Source organism: Taudactylus pleione, unplaced genomic scaffold (genome assembly GCF_031769625.1).
Source record: "Taudactylus pleione unplaced genomic scaffold, aTauple2 ptg000064l, whole genome shotgun sequence".
In the NCBI taxonomy this organism is placed as follows: domain Eukaryota; kingdom Metazoa; phylum Chordata; class Amphibia; order Anura; family Myobatrachidae; genus Taudactylus; species Taudactylus pleione.
In genome coordinates, this window is record NW_028284466.1 from 5,242,959 (window position 1) to 5,268,813 (window position 25,855).

At 45.3% G+C, this 25,855-nt stretch overlaps 1 protein-coding gene across 1 annotated transcript in view; it reads left to right on the plus strand.

The window, feature by feature from the left end:
• The window catches only part of ADGRG4 (adhesion G protein-coupled receptor G4), a 127,636-nt gene that overhangs the window by 59,237 nt on the left and 42,544 nt on the right, over positions 1 to 25,855 (plus strand). Inside the window, 5 exon segments of the mRNA XM_088465848.1 lie at positions 1,496 to 1,647; positions 5,018 to 5,150; positions 5,952 to 6,058; positions 14,443 to 14,650; positions 25,307 to 25,472. Coding sequence (XP_088321974.1) covers positions 1,496 to 1,647; positions 5,018 to 5,150; positions 5,952 to 6,058; positions 14,443 to 14,650; positions 25,307 to 25,472 — 766 coding nt within the window.

Sequence of the window (25,855 nt, forward strand, 5' to 3'; positions counted from 1 at the left end):
GCAGGAGCTGCTGCTGCCGGCATCCCTTGTGCCAGGATACTGAATGTATCCCATTGCAAGGAATGGCACCAGAAATGGAAGATCAAAGGGGTCTATTTACTAAGCAGTGTTAGGAGACAGAGTGAAAAGTGATAAGGTGCCAGCCAGTCAGCCTGTGAGATGGCAGTTAGGAGCTGATTGGCTGGCACCTTATCACTTTTCACTCTGTCTCCTAACACTGCTTAGGGGTCTATTTACTAAGCAGTGTTAGGAGTGAAAAGTGATAAGAAAGTGATAAGGTGCCAGCCAATTAGCTCCCAACTGTCCTCTCACAGGCTGTGTTTGAAAAATGACAGTTGGGAGCTGATTGGCTGGCACCATATCACTTTCTTATCACTTTTCCCTAGTCCTCAATCCTAGTGAAAACCAGTGGTGTGACCTAAGCAGGGATGAGCACAAGAAATCGCCAATTTGAAGAACCATGAGCTTTGCTGCATGGAAGATTGGGATAGAATTACAGAGTCCATGTGTGTGAAGTTGATAGAGACTCAGAAAGACTCACCGCTATAATAAGAACAGAAACCGATTACAAAATGTTTTAGTTTAGGAGTGTGCACACTTGTACAACCAGGGTATTATAGGCTTTTTATCTTCATTTATTTTCCTTAATAATTGTCTATTTGTTTTTTACACTTGCATTATTTTGGTTGCGTGGTTACATTAAAGGTAAACAAGCATCTGAAATGAATTGTGTTGATTTTTTAATAATAATAATAATAATGTTAGTAAATTTACCCCATAAATAGCATTCAGAGCCATCAAGGGCCCGGGTACCCGGGACGTGGCCAAATAAGGGATGTGGATCCACTCCCCCTCTCAAAAAAAAGGGACAATGTCCCACTCAGCAGCTGGGTCCCTCCAACAAGCTTGTGCCTGGGTAATTAGTACCACCCCCCCCCTTTTCTCGGCATATCATGCAAAATAAAAAACCTACAAGATTGACGGAACGTTTAACCTTGTACACCAAAGTGGCTTTAAATGCTGCCAGCAGGATTTGACAGAGCTCATCCAATGATCCTGTAGAGAGGAGGTAGAATGCAGTGCATTAGAACTTAGGTCACATTTAATTAGTCATGAGTATTTCAACCAAACCCTTTAACAGCCATGTGGTTTTAGCTGGGAGTCTGTCCTAGGTTTCTTCCACCATTTCCTTGAATAATTTATTCCCGGCTTTTTTATCTCTAATTTCTTTTTAATTTGCCTTTTTAATCATGTTTGCATCTTTTATTTGTCTTAAAGTGATTTTTAAAACACTGATTTACGGTCTTATATAAATAATGTTATTTCTTGATTGTGCTGCCAGAAAAGAGGAACCAATGTGGACTTTGACGCTTCCAAGTTAGTATAATTATTGTATCCTTTGTGTGCATTTATGTTGTTTTATCTGACATGTTATATATACTACTAAACATAACTGTGACTTTTTTTTAATTGCTATTTATTTTCTTTTATCTAGTTATAACTCCAAATCCATAGTCCAGGCTACTTCTTCTGGATCCCCGGAATCAGTTGCTGCAATGTTGAATAATCTTCTGGCAAATAATTATTATACAGATCAGTTCAACAATATAACTCTGTCCATACAATCTGTGAACATAGAGCACTTAGGTAAATATTTTCTTTCAAAACAATAATTTTTTGTAATAATAAATTAATTTATCATCAATCGGGGTCTTGGCATCCCTTTTAGACTCAGAAATTCATTTATTGCAGTTTCTAAAACACCACAGGAACGCCTCCCTGTGATTAACTGATGCACCTGTGTGTTCACCTGGTCAGCTAGTACAATGGCTAGTGACCACCTCCTATTTAAACCAGTTCCTGTGTGCAACTCATTGCCTGAACAATGTGTTCCTACCCCGGATAGTTCAATCCTCCAGGCTTACTCCTGTGTCCTGTGTTCATGTTCTCTGTGACTTTGTTGCTACTTTGCGGCTTCCGGCTATTCATCGTCTACGCTGAGTATCTCTCACCTGCCGGCTTTGCAGCATTCCTGCTGCATTCAAACCTGCTATACATCTACCGCTGTTTCCATTACTGGTCAGCGTTCCAACGTCCACGCTGCTTGCCAACCATCTGTCGCTGTGTTCCTGTATCCGTCTGCACGCCAGTGTCCACACTGTGTACCGAGCTGAGTTCCATCTGCCGCTGTGTTCCGGTATCTGTTTGCATCACAGCGTCCACGCTACATACCAACCTGAGTTCCATCTGCCGCTGTGTTTCCATTACTTGTCAGCGTTCCAACATCCATGCCGCTTACCAACCATCTGTCGCTGTGTTCCGTTATCCATGTGCACCACAGCGTCTACACTGCGCACCGACCTGAGTTCCATCTGTCGCTGTGTGCCGGTATCCGTCTGCACCACAGCGTCCACACTGCGTACCGACCTGAGTTCCATCTATTGCGGTGCTCCTGTACCTGTTTGCATCGCAGTGTCCACGCTGCATAACAACCTGAGTTCAGTCTGCCACTGTGTTCTGTTACCTATCAGTGCCGTAGTGCATTTACTGCATACAAATCTGCACTACCATCTCATCTCAGCTAAGCTTGCAAGTATATCACTTCCATTTGCCTGTGTATCATCAACTATCAGTACTAAGATGGTGTGCTCAGTTGCGGTCTCATTCCATCATACCGCTGGGACATTGTATGCAAGTTTCTTATGCTGTTATACTCTATGCTCAGTGGTGAAAAGGTTATACTACTGTGCTGATTTGTATTGGCTTCCCTGCACTTTGTGCTATTGTCTTGGGCTGGTTCAGAGAAGGGTTCTGGTTCCAGGGCTAGGGTTCAGTTTGCAGTATACAGACTGTACACTGAGGTGTTCAGTAGCTGTATTACCTATCCTGACTCTCAGTTCTGAGTTCCTCACTGGTTCCAGTTCCAGGTCTTGCGTCAGAGCTGTACCAGGGACGCAACTTCCTCAAGTTGTATTGTGAATACATAAGACTCATATTCCTAGCTTCAGTTCTGAGTTCCTATCTACCAGTACTATGCTATTCTGCATTCAGGGGTCACCCTTGTCACTGTATTCCTGTTCTTGCTGGCCTTCACAGCTCACTAGACGAGGGGTTGCCCAGTAGTCCTGGGCTGTTCACCTCAGTTCCAGTCTAGTATCCTTGCATATCACAAGACTGTGGTTCCTACACTGGCACCAGTGTTCCCATCTCCTTTTCATACCCATGAGTCAGAGTTGTATCAAGCCACCTTATTTTGTATGTACGTTGGCCAGACCCAAGGGCCCCGACGCAGATCTACAAAATCAGACCGTGACAGTATAGACGTTGCACATAATTTTGTAACACATTTTACAAGTTTATGAAAATTAAATTACATTCTCTCAAGTATTTGGTTCATTTTCTTCAAATTAACAACACTATATATTGATTCAAATTAGATTTTATAAGTATTGTAAGGTTGTGTTTAACAGTGAATGGAAACAAATTCAGCCTAGTATTTAAATAAACACATTTTATGGTAAAATAATGTCTAGAGTAAATGGCTGGCAACAGTAGCGTCACTAGATGGGGTGTTGGCCGCACCGGGTGGCACCGTCCAAGGGGATAACACCAAAATAGCAAAACAGCTTTCCTTTTTTGGGGTCACCCCTTTGGATGGTATCACTGAGCAGCACAGTGTTATGAGATGCACAACAACAGGAGGCATGACCTTGCGGACACAAGGTCGCGCCCCTCCCCTTAGGTGCAAGGATTAACTAAGAGCCACACCAGGTGTCACCACCCATGACGTCACTGGCTGGGCCAAAATTATCATGGCCAAAATAACTGCAACCTGCCCAAGAGAATATTGTTTAGATCCCTCTCCATCAGCCCCCAATGACGCTTGTGCTGACCGCTGCCTTCGCATGTGACCCGAACCATGAAGCAGAGTGATAGCGCAAGCTCCAGCTCTTCACCAAGAGCCCGTTTCCCGGCAAGAGACGTATAGTAAATCTGCGTGAAAATTTACATTTTCACATTGCGAGTTTAGGGGAAAATTATTTATCACATCTGCATTAAAAATGCAGATCGAGATAAATCTAGCCTTGGAGAGAGATAAAATGGAGAAGTTGCGCAAAGCAACCAATCCGCTTCTAGAAGCTCATTGGTTGCTATGGGTGACTTCTCCATTTTATCTCTCTCAAAGGTTTGATACATCTGCCCCATTATCTTTGAGGAGTCCCAGGACATTTTGGGCTCTATTTACTACAATCCGCATATTGAATGCGGATTGTAGTGTGATATTACCGAGTGAATTCACATTGCGAATTCAGGCAATATCACAGGGATTTACTATAAATCCCTTGCAGGGACAGAGCTTGCGATAAAGCTCTGTACCTGCGGATCCCATCCGCACTCTAGTCGCGGTATTTTCGGAAAAAATACCGCGACTAAGAGCCCGCGCATGCGCCGTCCGACCACCGCTACTACCCCCCCACCGACGCTAAGCCCCGCCCCTGCCGCTAAGCCCCGCCCCCCGCGGTCGGATCACATTTCCCATTACAATTATGGGAAATGCGATCTGCTTTACTAAAAATAAGTGATACTGGGGGTTGGAGTAGAATTTTACTAATTCTACTCCAATTGCCCTGTAATAACTACAGGTGAAACTAAAATAATGTGAAAAGGGTGTGAAAACACCCTTTTTCACTTTATTTTAGTAAAAATAATGTTGATAAATAGAGCCCTTTGTGCTTCTCTTTTGAAATCTATTTTCTACTCAAGGTATTTTAAAAGGTCCAACCAAGCTGCCCAAACTTTTGGTTTATGGTCAACCTGACTTTGAAATTGAAGATACTTAACATACAGAAATAATACAGGTTATTCCTTTTGCCATATACTGTAGGAGCTATAGTGGAGATAGTACGAGATTATGTTTCTGCATACTGAACCTTTTATTTGTACAGTGTATATTACTTGGAAACTGTATTAATATTATGATGTCTATGCTTATACATTCGCTCTTTATTCTGTCCAGTTCCAGGAACTTGTCCTAGCAGCTCCACAATCTACAATGGGGAATATACATATCTATGGATGGAAATAAATCCAGCAGAAACAGCTAGACACCCATGCCACACAAACCATGACAAGTCTGCCACAAGATACTGGTGAGATCAACAATGATCTATTTTTTTCTCAAGCTGAACAACATGATCTTTCCATGTGCACCAGATTAAAACGTCTATGGGCCTGATTCAGCTTGGATCGCAGTTGCTAATACGCACGCAATCGGCCGATCATTGCGTTCTGCGCATGCGCGAGCCGACCACAGCAATCGGGACTGCGATCGCAGAGGCCATGCAGACCCATCGCAGAGTGATTGACAGGAAGTGCCGTTTGTGGGTGGTGACGGGGGGCTGGTCTGTCAAGCACAGGCATGCCAGTGCATTTGCATGCCCTTTCAGGGGCGTGCATAAATTAGCCACTGCGATGCCATACGCAGTCTGAGGTCTCATAGCGTGCGTGGTTGTTAACAATTTCTGAGTAATGTCAGGGCTAGTGTGCGTATGGGTCCGATGGTACTTGATTGTACCGATGGTTTCGCTATTCTGTTAAACATTACAGATGTGTATATTGTAAAGTGGGCATCCTTATGTGGCGCTGAGTTTGCATTGCTTTCGCAGTAGTTTGGCCTGCTATCACAGTTGAAATGCGTGCGTACGCAATATTGAGATCTGTAGTGAATCAGGCCCTATATACCAAACATTTTGTACACAAGTAATTGTTTGTTTAATGAAGCATTTAATTGTTTATTATAACAATTTGATGAGTAATTGGCCTAGCTCATTTTAAAACCATTATAGTTACGTCCTAACCACTAGACTTGTATATGCTGCATTAATATAGCTACTATCACTTTGTCTCCATATTACTCATGTTAATCTATTTTTGTTATATACATATTTCAGCAATATCAATGTCAGCAGTGAACATGCAGAATGGGAAAATCCTAACTATAGCATGTGCATTCTTCTTAATTCATTTGAGGATATAGAAAATGTCATTGTAACAGCAGGTAATACCAATGTTCTCATTACTATGGGGGGTATTCAATTAGGCTGCGAAAAGTCGGAATTGGCGAAGTGTCAAAAAAAGTTAAAAATAAAAAATAGGGACACCCCAATTTTTTTTTATTTTTGAAATTTTGGGGTAAAAAAAATAAAAATGGGGAACAGTGTTTAAAAATAGCGAAATAGGTTCAGGAGTATTCTGTAAGTGTGCGGCAGGTGTTTTCTAGAATAGGCTATTAGCGACAGGTGCTTTTTGGCAGAATTTAAAAAAAATTAGTTTAATGACTTAAAAATATGCTAGTAGCCATTTTCATTTACCCCAAATTTGATGGGAAAACTTTTAAAAATGAAAAAAAAAAAAAACCTTAAGTGCTCTTCTGCATCACTTCTTCAATGTCGGGAAAAAACACCTGCCGCGGCTATTTAAAAATGCAGAACACATTCTGCAGGGCTAAACGGGGGTACCCACAGTGATCCCCCATGTCTGGACATCATTAGAGGGGTCCCAGGATGAATTCCCAAAAATTCCCCTATTTTTCCCGATACTTACCTTTCCACAGGCTCCTGTTTTCGCCGGCTCCAAATTGAATACGATGATAATGCGGGCACGCGCCCGATACTTTATCCCCAGAAAAGCTCTGATATGGAGTGAAAAGTCCAGCATGGAATATGGGCCTAAGTCTTATAAGAGTACAGGATTTGTTTTTTTTTATGTTTTGGACATATGACTACGTATAGTTTGTAGGTCATGGGTGGCAATATAGATATTTGGATTTTTCTATATAGTTTATCTTTTATACGAATGATAACATGTAGTATAGTATTTTTATTATTCTAAAGAAAAGTCTGGCATAGAGAAAGAGTTTAGGAACACTGATGGTTCTTTTTGTTGCTGATAGGAGTTCTCTAGAAACAAGATTTTTTTGCAAGTACCCAATTCCTCCCCATCATCCTCATTCTGTCATTAAAGGGTTTATGTATCAAGCGGTGCAAAGTGTGGAGAAGTTGTCCATAGCAACTAATCAGCTTTGAAGTAGCATTTATCAAGTACAGTCTATAAGATTATAAACTTCTATCGTCAGATGATAGATGTGACCCATAAACTTAAATTAAACTTAACTAAAATAAACACAGGAGACCAAGTTATGCCGTTTAAATTAATTGGTCAGCTTTATTTGGTTACAAAGGTAGACATGGTGGCAGGAGAAAGAACGGCAACTAACCAGCGTCCACTTGTCTTAGGCCGGAAGTAAATCACAACTTGTGAGGGCCAACTATCCCAGACAAGAGTAGGGTGATCTTAAAAACTTGCAAGGGCCAACTATCCCTTTCAGAGCAAGTGATGCGGCCCCAACACCCATGCCAATGCACCATTCATCCTGCTCGGTCGAGAGGTGCCGCTGACCCCAATAGGGTGAAATCAGCCTATCAGTGCATTGAAGGGGTGCGCACCGCTATTACTGCTGCAAGATGGACACTTCAATATTGCCGGTCTTTCCCGCCACAGCGGCTCTCAGGAGAGAAGCAGCCCGCCACCATGCTAACCAACCAAGCCCTTAAAAACTGCAAAAATATCTTCTAGAAACAAAAAATTTCCCTCCTCAGTAAGATGAACGCCATCCCTGCGGAAAAGGTGGGCATCCTGAATCCGAATTAAAGGATGGTGCACCACCAACCCTCCCAATTCCAGCACGTGCCTGGCCACCCATTTGTTAACCTTCCTCCTGGACCTGTCCAAAGCCACACTATTATAGCAATACCGCCATGAAAGCCTGGCGATGATAGGGGACCACACCAAAAGGCAGTTAGGAAATAACCGAACCACCTCTCTCAAGTCACGAACAATCGCATGGCGCAACTCTAAGGAAGTTTGCTGGCCCAGATCATTGCCCCCGAGATGTATAATTAACACTAAAGGGGAACCAAATTCAGCTACTGACCTGTGCAAGTTGCGCAACAAAGCTTCCCAAAGCATGCCCCTCTGCCCCAACCACCTAACACTCTCCCAATGTGGGAACACGGAGGCATCTACAGCAAAGCGCGACTGCCCGGCCCAAAAAATAAAAGAGTGACCAATGAACCAAATGGGCCTAGCGTCCTGGACACCTGCAAATATACAGAAATAAAATAGATAAGTATATATGCAGCATGTAAATCACAAAGGAGGAGTGGGAGGGTGGGAGGGGGGGAGGAAGACTTGACCCGAGGTGAAAACCTACAAAAAACCTGCTGGATCTTTTCTATATTTCATTCGTTCACATTAATATTATATTAAGCTAAACGATCAATGTCCAAAGCAGGGCAAAAAACAGGGCAAAATCTCTCGGGACCCCCACCGGAAAGGCAGCGAGTTGGCCAAGGCACTCGAGTCCAAACGAATAAAGTATAACAATTTATGATTCCAGGTGAACATAACTTCTGTAGGCATTGGACTTCCATCTTCCGAGAGCCTGGATCTCCTGTGAAGAAAGACCCGAGGAGGCCGCAAAAGTGGCGGCACCTATTCTAAAAGAATGGGTGCCGTAATCCGAAGGGGAAAGCCCGAGGTGCCGTATGCAGCGATGGAAGACCGATCTAAATTGGAATTTAGTCAAAGGACTTCCGTCCTCGTGCATAAGCCAAGCCCCCGGCCGCATTGGCCTGCAAAGAGTATATTGGGAGGCCAAGTGAACCGGACAAATCCCGTCATCAGGACAGGATTTCAGGGACACCCAGTGACCTCTACCCATCTGATCGGTCTTGGAACGCCGAATACGGCACAACAGCGTATCACGCAGCAAAATGTGACAACGAAGCAGAGGGGGCTGAGCGCGGCGCGAAGACGCTACCAGCTCGCTGATGCGAAAAGCCCCATGAAAGGCCATCGCAAAAGCGAGGCGGAATAACAGAACCTCGAATTGCGAAGAACAAATGCCCGTCAAACTTTCACCTAGACGCGCTAACAAATCAGGACCAATAGGACGACGCTGGTCATCCGTGGCAGGCCTGACGCGAGACCAACCCCTAAGGGCCCTTTGTATTAAAAAACCCTTAGTTATGTCCCTCCGCCCCGCTAGGTGCAAAAAGAACGAAATCCCAGCAAGCCTCTGGGCAACATAAGCCCGCGACCTGCCGGAATCGAACAAAAAACAAACGAAAGCAACCATATTAGCATCACGAGAACTACCTGACGAACTCCGTCCTTGCAAAAACGTCTCCCACTGTTGCCAAGATGTCTGGTAGGCCGTCAACGTCCGTGGGGCCACGGACCGACGTGCGAGATCTTCCATTCTGGTTTGATGATCTGCCAACAATGAAATGGACAAAGCTCACCTTTTAATGCCGCGTACGGGGCCAATTCGCGGAACCTCCGCCAATCCTGTCTGGAGAGCGCATCAGCAATGGAATTATCAGTACCCGGCACATGACGAGCTGTGAACAATATGTTAAACTGCAAAGCGCGCAGAACCAGCCAAGCAAGAAGCCGCAACACTGGTAGCAACGACGATCTTTGGTTATTGATCGCATGTACTACCCCCAGGTTATCACACCAAAAAACTATGGAACGGTCGCGCAACCGCTGACACCATAGCTCTAATGCCACCACTATGGGAAACAGCTCCAGTAGGAGCAAGTTCTTGGTCAATCCTGCCTGTACCCATTCCGCTGGCCAAACTGAAAAACACCAATCTCCTCCCAAAAAAGATCCGAAACCTGATGATCCAGCAGCATCCGTGAAGAGCTGCAGGCAAGCATTAGGCTGAGGATCCGCAGGCCAGACGCGCACTCCATTAAAATCGACCAAAAATGATTCCCAAACCGCCAGGTCCAGCTTTAGTTCAGACGACAGCCGCAGAAAATGGTGCGGTTGACGTAGCCCTACCAAGGCCCTCTGTAGCTTCCGACAAAAAATCTTCCCCATCGGGATAACTCGACACGCGAAGTTAAACAGCCCGAGCAGGGACTGACCTTGACGAAGTGTTACCTTTCCTCCTGCCAGTGCTAAGAGGATAGTATCCTGCAAACGACGAATCTTGTCCGGCGGCAGCCGGCAAAGACCCTCCAAGGTATCAATTTCGATACCCAAGAAAACCAGCTTAGTGGCTGGGCCCTCAGTTTTATCGTGCGCAATAGGTACTCCAAATTCCGAGAAGAGTGCTTGCAATGAAAAAAGGAAACAATTGCAGCGACACGAACCGGCCGGACCCACGCACAAGAAGTCGTTCAAGTAATGGGCTATGCTCGTCTCCCCAGACCCCATCGCGACACACCAATGGAGAAAGGAATTGAAACGCTCGAAGAACGCGCAGGAAATCGAACAACCCATCGGGAGACATTTGTCCAGGTAATAGCCATCCGGCAACCGAAACCCCATGAAGCGAAATGATTCTGGATGCAGGGGCAACAATCTGAAGGCGGCTCAATGTCCACTTTCGCCATGAAAGAACCCGGACCCGCTGCGCGAACTAACGCTAACGCAGATCCGAATGACTGGTACTGTACGCGGCAGACCTCAACATCTATGGCGTCGTTAACTGACGTGCCTGACGGATGTGACAGGTGCTGAATTAAACGGTAACTCCCGGGGGCCTTCTTGGGGACGACACCCACCAGGGAAAGGACCAGATCAGGTATCGGAGGCTGCGGGAAAGGTCCAATCATGCGACCCAGCCCGACCTCCTTCATAACCTTGTCCTTAAGCATGTGAGGCAAATCGCAGGCCGAGCGTAAATTCCTAGGGGACCCGGAACCGACAGGCCGTATTATTGGAAGCGAAAACCCCTCTGCAAAACCCTTACTTAAAAAGGCGGCGTGGTCCCGCACAGGATACCAGTCTAACCATTTTGCCATTGCTATCCAAGCGGATGGGAGTTGCCGCTTTACTTCGAAGTCCCGGCCCCTGACCGTTTGGCAGAGGGTGTCGCAGCGGAGGCCTGAGCTCCTCCTGGACTACGGGAGCAGTCCTTACTGGGGTGTGTCGCGCCGCAGCGGAGGCACTGGTGTCAAAAGCGACACCTGCTACCGAGGGTACAATTCCCATTATTGTACGCGTAACACTTACGCTTGTTTTGCCCTCCACTGGCTGTCCTTGGTGCCGAGGGGGACGAGGGTTGAACTGGCCGCCCAGGAAACTGATCAGCAAGGACGCGTGTAGGCTGTGTCACCTCCATCCACACCTCAACGTCTTTACAACCCAATTCCATGACCTTGACCCGATCCTGCTTTCGACGAAACTCTTCGTCGTATTGACGCCACGCCGTACTGCGTGAGGCCTTGAATAGGCCATGTATCAGGTGTAAATATCTTATAACATTAAGGTACTCGGAAGGCCTGGTTTTAAGATAGCAAGTTGAGAACACGCAGAACCCAGATAGCCAATTCGTGTAGGACTTAAAGGCCTCCAGACCAATACCCCCTTTTGCCTTTGCGGTCGCAGCCGCTTTTTTCGCCGTAGCTGTAAGGGTGAACATATCTACGTAGCGCCCTTTTTTGATCCGCTGCTTAACCCTGGTACGCATACCTCGAGTGACAGCGGTATTAGCGCAGTGTACAACATCCTCCGGACCCGCTCCGCGATCTACACTGGTACTACTGCCGGAGGACCGTTCGCTAGAATGCCTATGGCGGCGTCTACGAGACCTCCTTGCCCTTTTACGCCTAGCCTTATGCGAACTATCGCTTGAAGAGGAGGAGGAAATGGAAGTAGACCCGCAGTCAGATGTACTGTCACACTCACCAGAAGCACCGGCAAAGGCATTGGTGACTCCAGTGCCTGCGCTAGCTGTGACTTCAGCCACCGCACTTCTGGTCGGAGCTGCGACCACTGCTAACTCCTCCAGACTGTCGTCTGTAAAAGAAGAAACTGAAGCAGCATCGTGCGCATTTTCAGTGCCCGCAGCCTGATTAGGCTGAGGAAGGGAGATTGCAGAGGGAGAGAAAGAAACAGAAGGAGTTGCTGGTGTGGAAGCGAGGGAGAGACCGCAAATCCTGCCTAACTGCTGTACCAGAGGGCCAAGCTGCGTCCGGACGGCGGACGGCGCTGACGCAGAAGGACCCCCCGTTTCAGCGTTACCGGGTTGCTGGGTCAAAAGCGGCGTCAATGCACCCACCACAGAGACCAGCAGTCCGGCAATGGCACCAGCGTCAAACGAGGGAACACTCCCTGTCGACGCAGACCCTGCAGGTGTAGAGACTGCCTGTGCTGCTGCCACACCTGCAGGCCTGAAAGAACTGGCCACTACAGACATGGGGGAACCCATGTCTGAGTCACCATTATACACAGAGGGGAGCAGAATAGGAGGAGGACCAACCTGCCTGTCACTGTGCAGGCGCTGGCTCCTCCCCCTTCGTCTCCGCCCCCCGCCTGTGCTTATAGTATCGTGCGTGCAGGCCGGCGCCATGACAGGCACCCAGCCTGCACGCTTATGCCCTCTTTTTCGCCGCCCCTCCACCCGCACAGTGGCCGACTCAATCTGAGCGGCCACCGTGGGAGAAGAGACAGGCGGCGTTACAGCCCGCTGCCGCCCGCGGGAAAGGCCAGAGCGCGCGCCCGTGACTCTCGCGGGTGCTGTAGCACGCTCGGCCTCCCCCGATCCCTGCCTGCCCTGGTCCCCGGCCGCGCTAGTACTGGCGACCAGAGGGGAACCAGAGGCAGGCGGAGGCAGAGCAGCTGATGTCTCGCGGCACCGCCGCGGCCGCGCGCCCGCCCCGCTTCCCAACTGCAAGGAGGGCACGCCTGACCCTCCCGAACGCCGGGAGGGCAGGCCTTGAGAGAGGGGGGGATAAAGCGCACCGGACCCGACACCGTCTGACAGACGGGCGGGTACCGAGCGCGCACGTTGGGGACGGCTCATGCTGCTCCAACAGTGAGCAAGGGAAAGAAGAAGAAAAAATAAAAATAACAAAAAATTAAAAATTAGAAGATAAGAAAAGAGAGTGTAGATATAGGGAAAGTATGGAGAAGAGAGTAGGGAAAGAGAAAGTAGGGATGAATAAAGAACTTTAATTCACAACAGACAGATCTGCTAAGAAGGAACTGTACTTTCCTGGTCGCAGATCAATTCAAAAGAGGCAGATTTTACCACAGTAGATTCTCTACCCCTCTCCCTAACTCCGCCCCTAACCTAACGTCCTATCGCATCTGCCTATAACTGTAAACAAACATTTTTAACTTTATTAACCCCTCTATCCCTGACTAGAAGTTTATGTGCCGTCGGCTCTATTCCTAACCTCCGTTATATTAATAGGTAGGAGCTGACTGATTGCTATGGGCAACTTCTTCACTGGTCCACTTCTCCACGCTTTCCACTGCTTGATATATAAACCACTAAGTGGTTCATTTCACTCAGTTCCCACACACTATGGGCCTGATAGTACGCACTGCATGTAGGGAGAGGGGCACTGATAATGAAGTGGGTGTTCCTGGGCAGTGACAGGGAGTTACCTCAGCACACGTGTGGAGATGGTCTGTCTTATGGGCATGTTATGGGAGTGTCGCAGTCGTGTTGGTGATAGTGATTGTGTAGACAGATGCTCAGCTGCTCACATAGGAGCCCATACACAGATGGAGAAACTGCACCTAACCATCAGGCTGGTGCAAGTTTCCATGATGCGACCAATGGTGGCATCTAAGCTGAAAGTAGGAGTCTCAGTCCTTGCACATTCGGACGCATGGACGCACAGAAGGGAAGGGCTTTGTATCTACATTTGCATAAAGTCACAGAAGGGCAACTGCCAATAGACGTAGCCTATAAACGTAGCCACGGGTGTCCACCTCTGCATCAGGCCCTACGTCACATCACCCTTCCTGTAAAGTGCAATCTCTCATTGGCAGGGATCTTTGTACCTGCCATTTCCCTTGTTGTATTGTGCAATATGTTCTATTGGTGCTATATCAATAAAATTATAATTTCTGATGAGCTGTTTGTTTATGGACACATCCAACTTATAGTACTTCATTCATTAGGGTTACGGTTATATTATGTCAAGTCACGGCCATCTATTCCTACTACTGATTAGTCCTTTATGTTTGGAGTACTGCAGGAATGAGAGAGACTCCTAAAGAAGGGGTGGGGCGTGTGCAGTACAGAGTACCTGTTCCTAGGCCTGTCTGGGGGCCTGTAGCTGGCAGCCACACCCTCAATATGGTGTAGGCATGCCCCCAAATTGGCAGCCTATCATGTAAGGTGGGCCCCTGTATACACAAACTGTGATCCCGCCCCCACACACTAGGCCGGACCCATAGTACAGGGGCCTGAAAAATCTCTAAGTGACCCTGACTAATCCCAACAAGCCCTGATAGGTTGCCCACCTCAGCTCTAGATAATATTTACAAACACTTATCCTATTGTATTCTACAAAATTTGCAGCAATAACACATATTAACGTTTTCTTTTTTCCCTTTCTGTAGAAAACGCAAAGTATTTGTCAGAGCAGATTTTAAATCTGACAAGGAGAGTGTTGTCCTTACCAGAAAACGACATAAAAATCATTCTCGACAAACTTTTTGAAATAATTGCACTGGGAAAAATGGATCTCGAGACTGCAAAAATGAATTTGGATTTAATAAGTTTAATTTTGAGAAAAGCTGACAATTCACTGACCAGGTTTACCAACCAGTGAGTAATCCACCTGTAGTCTGTTTTCTGTTTCATATTCAGGGGCACAAAGAGGAGGGGGAGCGTTACTCTTTACCCGGGCCCAGGCCTATTGGAGTAGCCCAGCGAGGGCCCAAGTCCTGCAGCCCATTCAAGCCCAGTCCTATTTTTCCTTGTGTGATGTGTGTGGGTCTAGGCGATCACACTCACCCGCACCGGATCTGCCACGGACACCCCCATGTGCCGGATGAACGCCCGCTTCGCCGGTCACGCACTTAGTATTTTTTATTTTTTTTGTAAGGAGGGGGCCTGGCCACACCTCCCCGAGTTGGACACGCCCCCTCCCAGTACCGGGACCATGCAGAGCTGTTGGCAGACCTACTGTAAACAAATATAATAATTTAAAATATTGAAGATCTGATGACTGATTTATAGGTTTATTAGTTAAACTTGTGACATTGGGCTAGATGTATCAAGCCGTGGAGAGAGAGAAACTACCAACCTACCAGCTTCTGTCACTTTAAAGGCTGTGTTTGAAAAATGACAATTATGAGCTGATTGGTTGGTACTTTTTCTCTCTCCAAGGCTTGGTACATACAGTATACCCCAATGTACCATTCACTACTAATATCATGCAACAAAAAAAACTGCATGTAAAATACAGCAACACATACACAACAGTGTTCCTTTCATGTCTTCTTAGTTTGTGACAAACTACAAAATGTTCTTACTTCCGCATGATAACATCTGCTGGAGTCCAGTGTCGAAGCCGGATAATTGGCTGAGACAGGATCGGTTTAAAATTTAATCTGCGTAACGCCATTTTGCAATGGCAATGAGACGCCATTTTGCGACTGGCCGCCCAGCGCCATTTTAGTGAATCTCGCCCATTATAAGTACATACGGCGATGCTATTATTTAGCATTGTGCGATTCCCACGCAATAAAAAGAAGTTAAAAGTCCTCACCATATAAATACAGACAGTCACTAAAACATATAAAATTATTAACCCTGCAAAACACGTACCATGGTGTACTCCATAAACATGTAGTCGCACAACGCTAACTAGCATCTTTTCTCAATTCCCCAATACTACACACTGCACACTTGCATGAAAAGGTTCCCTAGCATTAAAGTGTAATATTCAAGGTTTATCCAGTATTATTAATGTTGTGAAATAAATGTAATTTGATATCTAAGGTTTAGTACATGGTAAGCAGAACGTGTTTGGTGTTGTACTGATCCACTATGTCTTTGCAGATTTCCGGTACCATCGGTGAGAAGATCGCAACATGTGTCTGCAAACTATGGACTATAGAGAGTTAAACATTAAAATGTACTTTGTAATGTAGCCAGCTTAGATTTATTATGCAGCGGGAAACAGGACACAAAGAGCTGTTGGAGGCTGGTTTGTGTCCATACGAATTGACCTATGAACTATACTGTAATAGAAGAACCAGGAAGAAGAACCAATGGAATCATGCCAAACTGTTCTATTGTATTGCCTATCTCTGCAAGAGTATATATGTGGGCTCTCTAAACCTGGATGCCAGTCTGACTGCTTTGCTGCTGACGGAGGTTTCTATTCTGATGCCGGTATCTGGGTCCAGAGCGCGTGCGTATGTAACAACTGTACCTTGGGTCTGTATGATTTATTTGCGCTAATTGTATTTAGATCACAGTGTGTAACCATCTGTTTTTATATTGAATAATAACTTTTTGTGCTTTGGAACCACACTCAAAGTCTGAAAGCATTTATTCCTTCTGCGACTCATTACGCTAAATAGCGACAATTTTAGAAGGTATAGGTAGGTAGGAATCGATAGTAGGGGGCTCGCAGTGTGAATCACGCTACCGGTCACTTGGTAACACTCGGTCAGCGATCTCTCAGCAAAAGGGTGGAGGCACCATAGCGGGAAAGAATGCATTGTGCCTTCGAAAATCTGCTACCACTTTGTTGCTGAGAGTCCGCTACCCGTTATTGTGGCTTAAAGAGCGCTGATTAAGAATCCAGGGCAAGGGAGGTAAAAGTTTGTTTTCCTTCATTGATAGATTTTTTTATGTTAAAAAGGGGAAGTCGCACAATAGCCTAAGGGTAATAATACGTTTTGTGTAGTAGTCGCATTATTATGTATGCGACTAGTCGCACAATAGCGTATACGTATTTCCTGTATTGCTGCCACGCATTTTTAAACAAAGCCATTGAGATTGCATTGATAGATAGCATTGTTGTAAATATCTTGATCAGTGTTGCCATAGTCTGGGAAAACATGTATTTTTCTGCGCAGGAAAAGGGTATGTAACAGTGAATATTTGTTGGTAGGGGTAACATGTTCCCTAGTTAAGGGTATCATAGGACCCTTAAGAGCTAGGCGCCTGGTGTCGGCCTAGAGGCTCGGTAGTAGATACCGCAGTCTATACACATAAGCAGGTGTAGTTGTTGTCTTTGTTGTAGATTCGGCTCTCAGTGTGATTACAGTATTCAGTGATCAGTTAGGGTTATTTGAGCATTGTAATTGAACCGCACAGTTGTGTCTAAATTGTGATTGTGAACTGAGAAGAGGGTGGACGAAATCACTTAAAAGGGTAGGTGTTATTGGAATACCTACATGCTAGCAGTTGAAAGGTAGTCAAAAGGGATTAGGTGCGTGGAAGCAGTCTTATTATTCTTCCATAGGTGTGTGGGCGCATCCTGTTAATATCGTCCACAGGTAAGTGAAAGTATCTTGACTGTCTTTCACCAGTCTAAGGGGCCTTTTCATCAACACTAAAATAACGTTTTTAAGGACGTTTTCCTTAAATAACGTTATTTTGGTATTCATGTAGCCACTTAGCACAGGAGATATCACAGATATCTCCTTGCTAAGTTCCCCTGCGTTAATTTCCACACTCCCCATACATTAGAATGGGGATGTGGAAATTATGGTATTCATCAAATTCCGAAAATTATCAATTTTCGGAATTTGATGCAGTTACTATTCGCCACTGTGAGGTGGCGAATAGCAGGTGAAACTTACCTGTATCCGCGTGTGCAGGTCCCCCGACGAGTCCCTCCGGCGCTCTGCTCCGTCCTCAGGCTCCGGAGGCTGGTCGGACATGTGTGCTCCCCAGCAGAGCACAAGAAAGTTTAGACAAAAAAAAAAAAAATTTTTTTTTTTTCTAATCTGTCATGTGGTCTGCTGGGAAACCACATGACAGACCAGCAGGACGGAGGCGGAGGCTGCTGCGCGGACAGGTAAGTCGGGGGGGGGGAGGTGAGCGGAGGGGGGTGGGGGTAGATCGGGGGGGGTACGAAACTTAACGCATCTGTAGGCAGTGCTGCGCATGCGCTGGTTTTACAGATGTAACAGCACATGCACAGCACTGTTTCCAGATGCGATAAGGTAGTGTAGGCAGGGAAAAGTATCTATTTCCCGAAAACCTGTCATCGCAAAAATGACAGCTTTTCGGGAATAGATACTTATGGAGAGGTGGAATGATGAATTCCACCTATAATTAGCTAGAACTCCATGAGAGTTCTAAAGCTAATTATCTCCAAATAATTTTTACGTTTAATGAATAGGCCACTGTATCTCTATTGAAAAGCTTAGGGTTCTTCCAGAATGGGAGCCAAGCAAACGGTAGAGATGTTAGATGATGTGCTGCTGTTGGAAGCGCTGCTTGGGTCGGCACGGCATATTATGCATACTAAATACGGTGCTTATGCAACTAGGTACTGTGATGTATGGTTTAAAATGACGATGAAGAATGTTAGACCGTTTCCCAGAATTGGCAGCTTTGATAAGGAGGTATTGAACAATGTCCGAGATAGCATCTGTATGGTGCGCTCTCGAATGAAAAAGGTAAAATATAACGAGTGTTTAAAGTTGTGGCAGCATGAGGGGGATGCGTGGCTTAAAGGTGTACCCTCTCTTGAGTAATCACAAAGAAAATGTTATGATGCGGATGATGAGCCTATTGTTATGTCTGCCATTTCCCATGCTGTACACATGTGCTTGTTGTGATGGAGCATCTAACAAGTGGTGGCCCCATCTTCATCAGTGATAGTACAGGAAGTGTTAACATCCACTGCACCCATAGAGGAAGTTGTTAACCACATATGTAGCAGTAATAGACTCAATCCCCAATCAGGTAACAAGGTCAAAAGTAGCAGTGCTGCCGGTCTGCATCCCTTCCCGACAATAACTGTTCCGAATGGGAATGCGGATGCGAACGATGTAGTGCCCACAAGGGAGGTAGCAATGCATTGTCCTTGGACAAGAGCGGAGCTAAATTCCATAATGAATGATTTCCCTGAGCCTAAAAAGGAATTAGCCAAATGCCAAAGATTTTAGAAAATTTGGGTAGTGCTCACGAGCCAACAAAGATTGGCGAGTGGTGTTAAGGGCTTGTCTTCCACACAATACAAAGTTTATCACGGATTGCGTATTGGATGGAGATGGTCCCATAACAGACGAGAGTAACCAAGGTAACATTACCCGCATAATAACTGAATTGGGTGTATATTTTCCAGTAGTAGTTAACTGGAGTAAAATTTTCACCATAAAACAAAGAGAGTGAATCTGCAGAAGATTATTGTACCCGAGCTCTGCAGGCTATCACCCTGTACACTGGGATAGAGGATATTAAAGATAGCACTTATCACAGGGGAATGATTATCACTGTACTTATGGATGGTCTAAAAGAGAATCTAAAGACCTGAGTTCAGACCTCACTACCTGGCTGGAGAGGAGTTACTGTAGACACGCTCATAGAATCCGCTATTGAACATGATATAAACATCCTCAAAAAGAGAGAGACCCAGAGCGAGAAGCTAATGGCTGTTAGTATTCAAGCTCTAGAAGGAATGACTGTAACATCACAGCCACCAGACACACCTGCACCTGCACAGCTACACGTCCTCACCAATCCTGCACCACCACAAACACAACGCTACCCCACTTATCACACACAAAACCCATACTATCCACAACCACCATATTACCCTCAACATCCTTATCCACACCCACAATCTTTCCCTACCGCTCAACCCACACAGCAACCCTTTCACCCACCCCACTCACGAAGGTGTTTTAACTGCAACCAAGTGGGACATGTAAGTAGGAACTGTAAGGTGGAGAAGGTAGGACCCCCTAACCAGGGAGTACCTGGATATCCCCATAAGGGATATACACAGAGTACAGGAAATTTACAACAGTCACCAGCTCCAATTGTGGCCTTAAATGCTGTATTGAAGAGTGAGAGTCAACGCTAGGGGTCAGGTCATACCTGTAGTCTACAGATAGTCAAGTTAATGGGAAGTACTAGGGAAGAACCGGTGATGATGGTTGATGACACAGGGGTGACCAGATCAGTGATAAAATCTCCAGCTAATTTACAGGTGACAAGCGAGACAGTACCAGCAATGGGTGTAATGGGTAAAGTGCAACATTATCCTTTAACCAAATCCACAGAGGTCACTATCGGGCCATTGCATACCAGGCATTCTTTCCTCCTGGCAGCAGCGGCTCCTACTAACCTACTGGGAACGGATTTGTTATGTAAGATGGGATGTGTCATATATTGTACCCCTGATGGTGTATTTCTAGATATCCCAGAGAGAGTTGTGCACGAGGTGAGGGATATATTGGACACTCCCTAAAGGATACTGTATCACTCTATTGGTTCAGGTAAAAATCCATCCCAGGTAGATCAAATGTTATTCCAAATTCCAGATTCACTATGGACCAAGGATGGACAGGACACTGTAGGTAGGCAAACTCCCAAAATTCCCCAGTACCCATTGAAACAGGAGGTAGAATTAGGGGATTATCCCATAATTGAGTGATTATTACAACAGGGAATTTTAGTCCCTACAGCAAGTGTAGCCAACAGTCCCATCTTTCCTGTGAAAGAGTGGTGGGAGGGGTTATAGGCTGGTACAAGACCTTAGAGGGGTTAATAAGGTAGTAGAGAGCCAATTTCCTGTAGTGCCAAATCCAGCTCTCATTCTTATGCAGATCCCACCAAATGCAACCCATTTCACTGTCATTGACCTCTGTTCTGCTTTCTTCTCTGTACCTCTTCATTCTGACTGTCAGTACCTATTCGCTTTTACATACAGGGGTGTGCAATACACATGGACACGATTGCCCCAGGGTTTCATAGACAGTCCCAGTATCTTCTCTCAGGCCTTACACGACTGTTTACAATCTTTTCAACCTGCCAATGGATCTGTTCTAATACAATATGTGGATGATTTATTGTTATGTTCTGATTCGTTTATGTCATGTTTAAATGATACTAAACTTTTATTGCTTCATCTCTCGCAAACAGGACACAAGGTTGCTAAGGACAAACTACAGCCATGCCAGTCCAGGGTTAAATACTCGGGACATTGCCTAACCCAGGGGTTACGACATCTGACAAATGACAGAATCCAAGCCATACAGAACATGACACTGCCACAGAATCAACAGCAAATTCGGACCTTCTTGGGAATGTGTGGATACTGCAGAATGTGGATCCCAGGTTTTTCTATTTTGGCCTTGCCATTACAGGACTTAGGCCCTCATTCAGAGGCAGTCACAAGAAGCGATCGCTCTCTCTGAATGAGGGCGGCCGCTTCCTTTTTTTTAGTGCGGCTTCCTGGTCGCTAGCTAAGCTGTGGATTACCGGGGCTTGCGCACGTGCAGTGCAGCTGCTGTGCATGCATAGGGCTAACCATCGACCTGGTTGTGAGCGCATCAGCGCTTGCGACCAGGTCTGAATGAGACCCTTAGTCTCTTCATCAAAACCCGATCGTGTCATACACACAGAGGAATCAGAGCAGGCTTTTTTTCTTAATCTTAAGGCTAGTCTGACAAGAGCACCTGCATTGGGAATACCTGATTATGAAAAACCTTTTGATTTGTATTGTACGGAAGCTGATGGTTGTGCAGCAGGTATCCTCACACAAAAACATGGTTATGCCAGTAGGCCCGTAACATACTACAGTGCACAATTGGACACTGTGGCAAGATCACTCCCAACGTGTTTAAGAAGTATAGCAGCAACTGCTCTATTGGTCAGTAAGAGTGAGGATGTGGTACTAGGCCATGATATGATTGTCTATACTCCCCATGCTGTATCTGCTTTGCTAACACTGCCCAAACCAGATATGTCTCCTCAGCTAGATTCACAAAATGGGAACTAGCCCTAATAGCACCTGCAAACATCACCATCAAAAGTTGCAGTACGTTAAATCCAGCAACGTATTTACCATATGTGCAACATGATGCACAAAGAGTGGAGAGAGGTGAGTCACTGGCAAAAGGTGAGTTTTGCAGGTATATTGATGCACATGATTGTATGGAATATCTGAATCAAACCTTTACTGCAAGACCTGACATACAGAACACACCTTTAGAAAATGTAGATGTGACATTTTACACGGATGGGAGTTGTCATAGACAAACTGACACTGGAGAGTTATGTACAGGTTATGCCGTGGTAAATGACTAGGTCGTTATAGAGGCCGAACCTTTAGGCCCACCACACTCGGCCCAAGTGGCGGAACTGGTGGCACTAAAGAGGGCGTGTGATTTAGTGGAAGGTAAATCTGCTAATATCTACACTGACTCTAGGTACGCCTTCGGGGTAGTACATGATTTCAGCGCTCTATGGCGTCTGAGAAAATTTCTGACAGCAGCAGGCACACCAATTGCACATTCCAGACATATAAAAGGACTACTGACAGCAATCCAATTGCCTAAGGCAGTGACGGTAAGTAAGTGTAAAGCCCATTCATGTGAGGATGACCTGGTATCACTGGGCAACAACAGGGCAGACGAAGCTGCAAAATGGGCAGCATGTTTAAAAATGAATGTACCAACTGAACAAATGATGACTTTTCAAACAATTGACATGCTGAAATTAATTGAGATGCAAAATTTGTGTTCCATTCAGGAAAAGGCAGTCTGGGGGTCCAAGGGATGTGGGCAAGAGTCTTCTGGACTCTGGAGAGATGGACAAGGTAAGCCAGTGGCTCCCAAAGCGTACTACCCAAGCCTGGCTGAGGCAGCGCACGGTCTGACTCATTTGGGAAAGCAAGGTATGTGCAAATTGGTGAGAGCATACTGGTGCGCACCGAGTTTTTCCTCTCAAGCGGAGAAGAGAGCAATGTCCTGTCTGACCTGCTTGAGGAAAAACATTGGGAAAACGATCCCTACCGAACCATCCCACATTCCTCCAACTGACGGACCTTTTCAGGTAATACAAATTGAATTCATCCAATTACCACCCTGCAGGAATCTCAAGTATGTATTAGTGTGCACTGATGTGTTTTCTAATTGGGTTGAGGCATACCCAGCTGCCAGTAATACTGCTGCATTTACTGCCAAGAAAATTGTTCAGGAGTTTGTATGCAGATACGGTATCCCTAGAATTATTGAGAGTGATATGGGTACCCATTTCACAGGTGATGTTTTTCAAAATATGTGTAATCTGATGGGTATTAATAGTCGACTTCATACCCCCTACCAACCGCAAGCCAGTGCCAAGGTGGAGAGGATGAACGGGACTATTAAAAACAAATTAAGTAAAATCATGTCGGAAACTGGACTAGGTTGGCCAGAAGCACTACCACTTGTCCTTCATAGTATCAGGACAACTCCTAAGGCCTCCTCTTAATCTGTCCCCCTTTGAAATACAGTTTGGTAGACAACCTCATTTGATTATAAGTCCGCAGGAAGATTTGAAAGGTAACAACGAGGTAACTGTAAGGTATCTTATAAACAGTTAAAACAGCAACAGCAGAAACTGAAATTGTTGTCACATGATATGCCTGAAACAAACTGTCATGATGTTGAACCTGGAGAATTTGTTATGATCAGAAATTTCTTGTTTTCAGGTTGTTTGACTGATCGGTGGGAAAGTCTTTATCAGGTGTTGCTGACGAGTACAACCTCATTAAAGGTGGCGGAGAGAGATACCTGGGTCCATTCCACTCACTGTAAGAAGGTCAACCAACCGGTGGATATACACGGCGGAGACGAGGCAGATAACGTGGACCTCTCGATCGCGATCTTGTTCCGGGAGGGTTAAAAGGTTGCAGTGAGATATCTGAACTAAAGAAATTTGTAGTGCGTATGTAACAACTGTACCTTGGGTCTGTATGATTTATTTGCGCTAATTGTATTAAGATCACAGCTTGTAACCATCTGTTTTTATATTGAATAATAACTTTTTGTGCTTTGGAACCACACGCTAAGTCTGAAAGCATTTATTTCTTGTGCGACTCGTTACGCTAAATAGCGACAATTTTAGAAGGTATAGGTAGGTAGGAATCGGTAGGTAGGAATCGATACCAGGGACAAGCTTTAATACATAAAACAACAATGATCCATATATAAGCTCCGTAGAGGTTAACTGGGCAGATTTCCTAAATAAAAAAAAATAAAAAAGTCTAAAGAGAAAAATGAAGGTGTTGCCCATAGCAGCCAATCAGATTTTACTGTAGTTATCATTTTGTAGAGAGTGCAATCAATACATGATAGATAGAATTTGTTTGGTTACTTTGGGCCTGATTCAGCAAGGATTGCAATACTGCACGCAGGCAGCTTTGCCATGCGATCCTTGCAATAATGCAAATGCAGCAGGAGGTGTATGTGATCCCAGCACTGCGACGGAGGTTGCAGGCTGGGATCACCATCGCTGGTCGATGGTCATGATGGTGGACGGCGCCGGGCAGCCGGCCAGCTGAGTAAGCCTCAGCTTACTCAGGCTGGCTGGCTTGCGAGCCCAGTAGACTGAGTACGTCCACGCAGTCCCTGGGCTGGCAACTCCTGGTAAAGGCAGAGGCATTCAAGGGCTTGCATGCGATAAAGCAAAACTCATTCTGCACACTCGCAGAATGGTTGCACACGCAGATTCCAGATTGCGCGCACTACTGTATTAGCCCCTGTAAGCAATACCTACAGCATACTTACCTACTTTTGAAAAAGCATTTCAGGGAGATTGTGAAAGCAGCACCTATGAGCGCGGTGGTAAAGTGGGCGTGTACTGCTACATCTGAGAGGCGTGTCATAAAATTTACTTACATGCCAATGTAAATGAGCCCAAAAGCAGTTAGTAAGATCTACATGTTGATGAATACATACTGATACTTTTCATAAAATGCATGTAGCCACAGGGATCATTGTGCCTTATAACCAATGCAGGAAAATTATACTAATGATCCCATCTGAATGTATATATCTGTGTTTTTTTAAATATAACAGCTTCATAATGGGGGTAAGGTGCATTCAGGGAGATTGCTAGACTCTTCAGGGAGTCAGGGAGACTGTTACTAATTCAGGGAGTCTCCCTGACAATGAGGGAGAGTGGGAAAGTATGACCTACACATCTCCGTTTAGAAGTTTTATTAAGTCTACTCCAAGATATATCAAAATGGTTATACTGTAGTAACCTGATTTTATTATTATTATTATTATTATTATTATTTTCCAGCCAACTTGCTGTTTTGGTCCTATACACATGACTATTTTAGGGCAGTGCTGTTTCATAAAATGACTAAAAAGGCAGACGAAATTGCCATCTGCAACAACTTTATGGCTAACCAGAAGCTACAGTATGTCAATAGTGACTCACAAATATAATTATGTAACCTGTACTTTTCTTTACCTAAATATTTATTGGGGTTTTATAATTGCTTTTGAGGATACTAAACATTACGGAGGAAATTGGATACGCAATGGATTTTCCTGGAGATACAGCAAATGTGACCGTTGATTCTCTGGCTTTACTAGTGGCAAATGTTGGTTTTAAGGACTTTAAAGAACTTTACTTCACTGTTAAGCCATTCCTGGAAGGGAAGGACATAGAGGTATAATTATTATTATTACCAGTTATTTATATAGCGCACACATTTTCCGCAGTGCTTTACAGAGAATATTTGGCCATTCACATCAGTCCCTGCCCCAGTGGAGCTTACAGTCTATATTCCCTACCACATGCTCACACACACTAGGGTAATTTAGTTAGGAGCCAATTAACCTACCTGTATATTTTTGGAGTGTGGGAGGAAACCGGAGTACCCGGAGGAAACCCACGCAAGCACAGGGAGAATATACAAACTCCACACAGGTAGGGCCGTGGTGGGAATCGAACCAACGACCTCAGTGCTGTGAGGCAGTAACGCTAACCATTACACCATCTGTGCTGCCCGCACTTGCAAGTATTGACTAGAAAGAGAGTTAGAAGATTTAT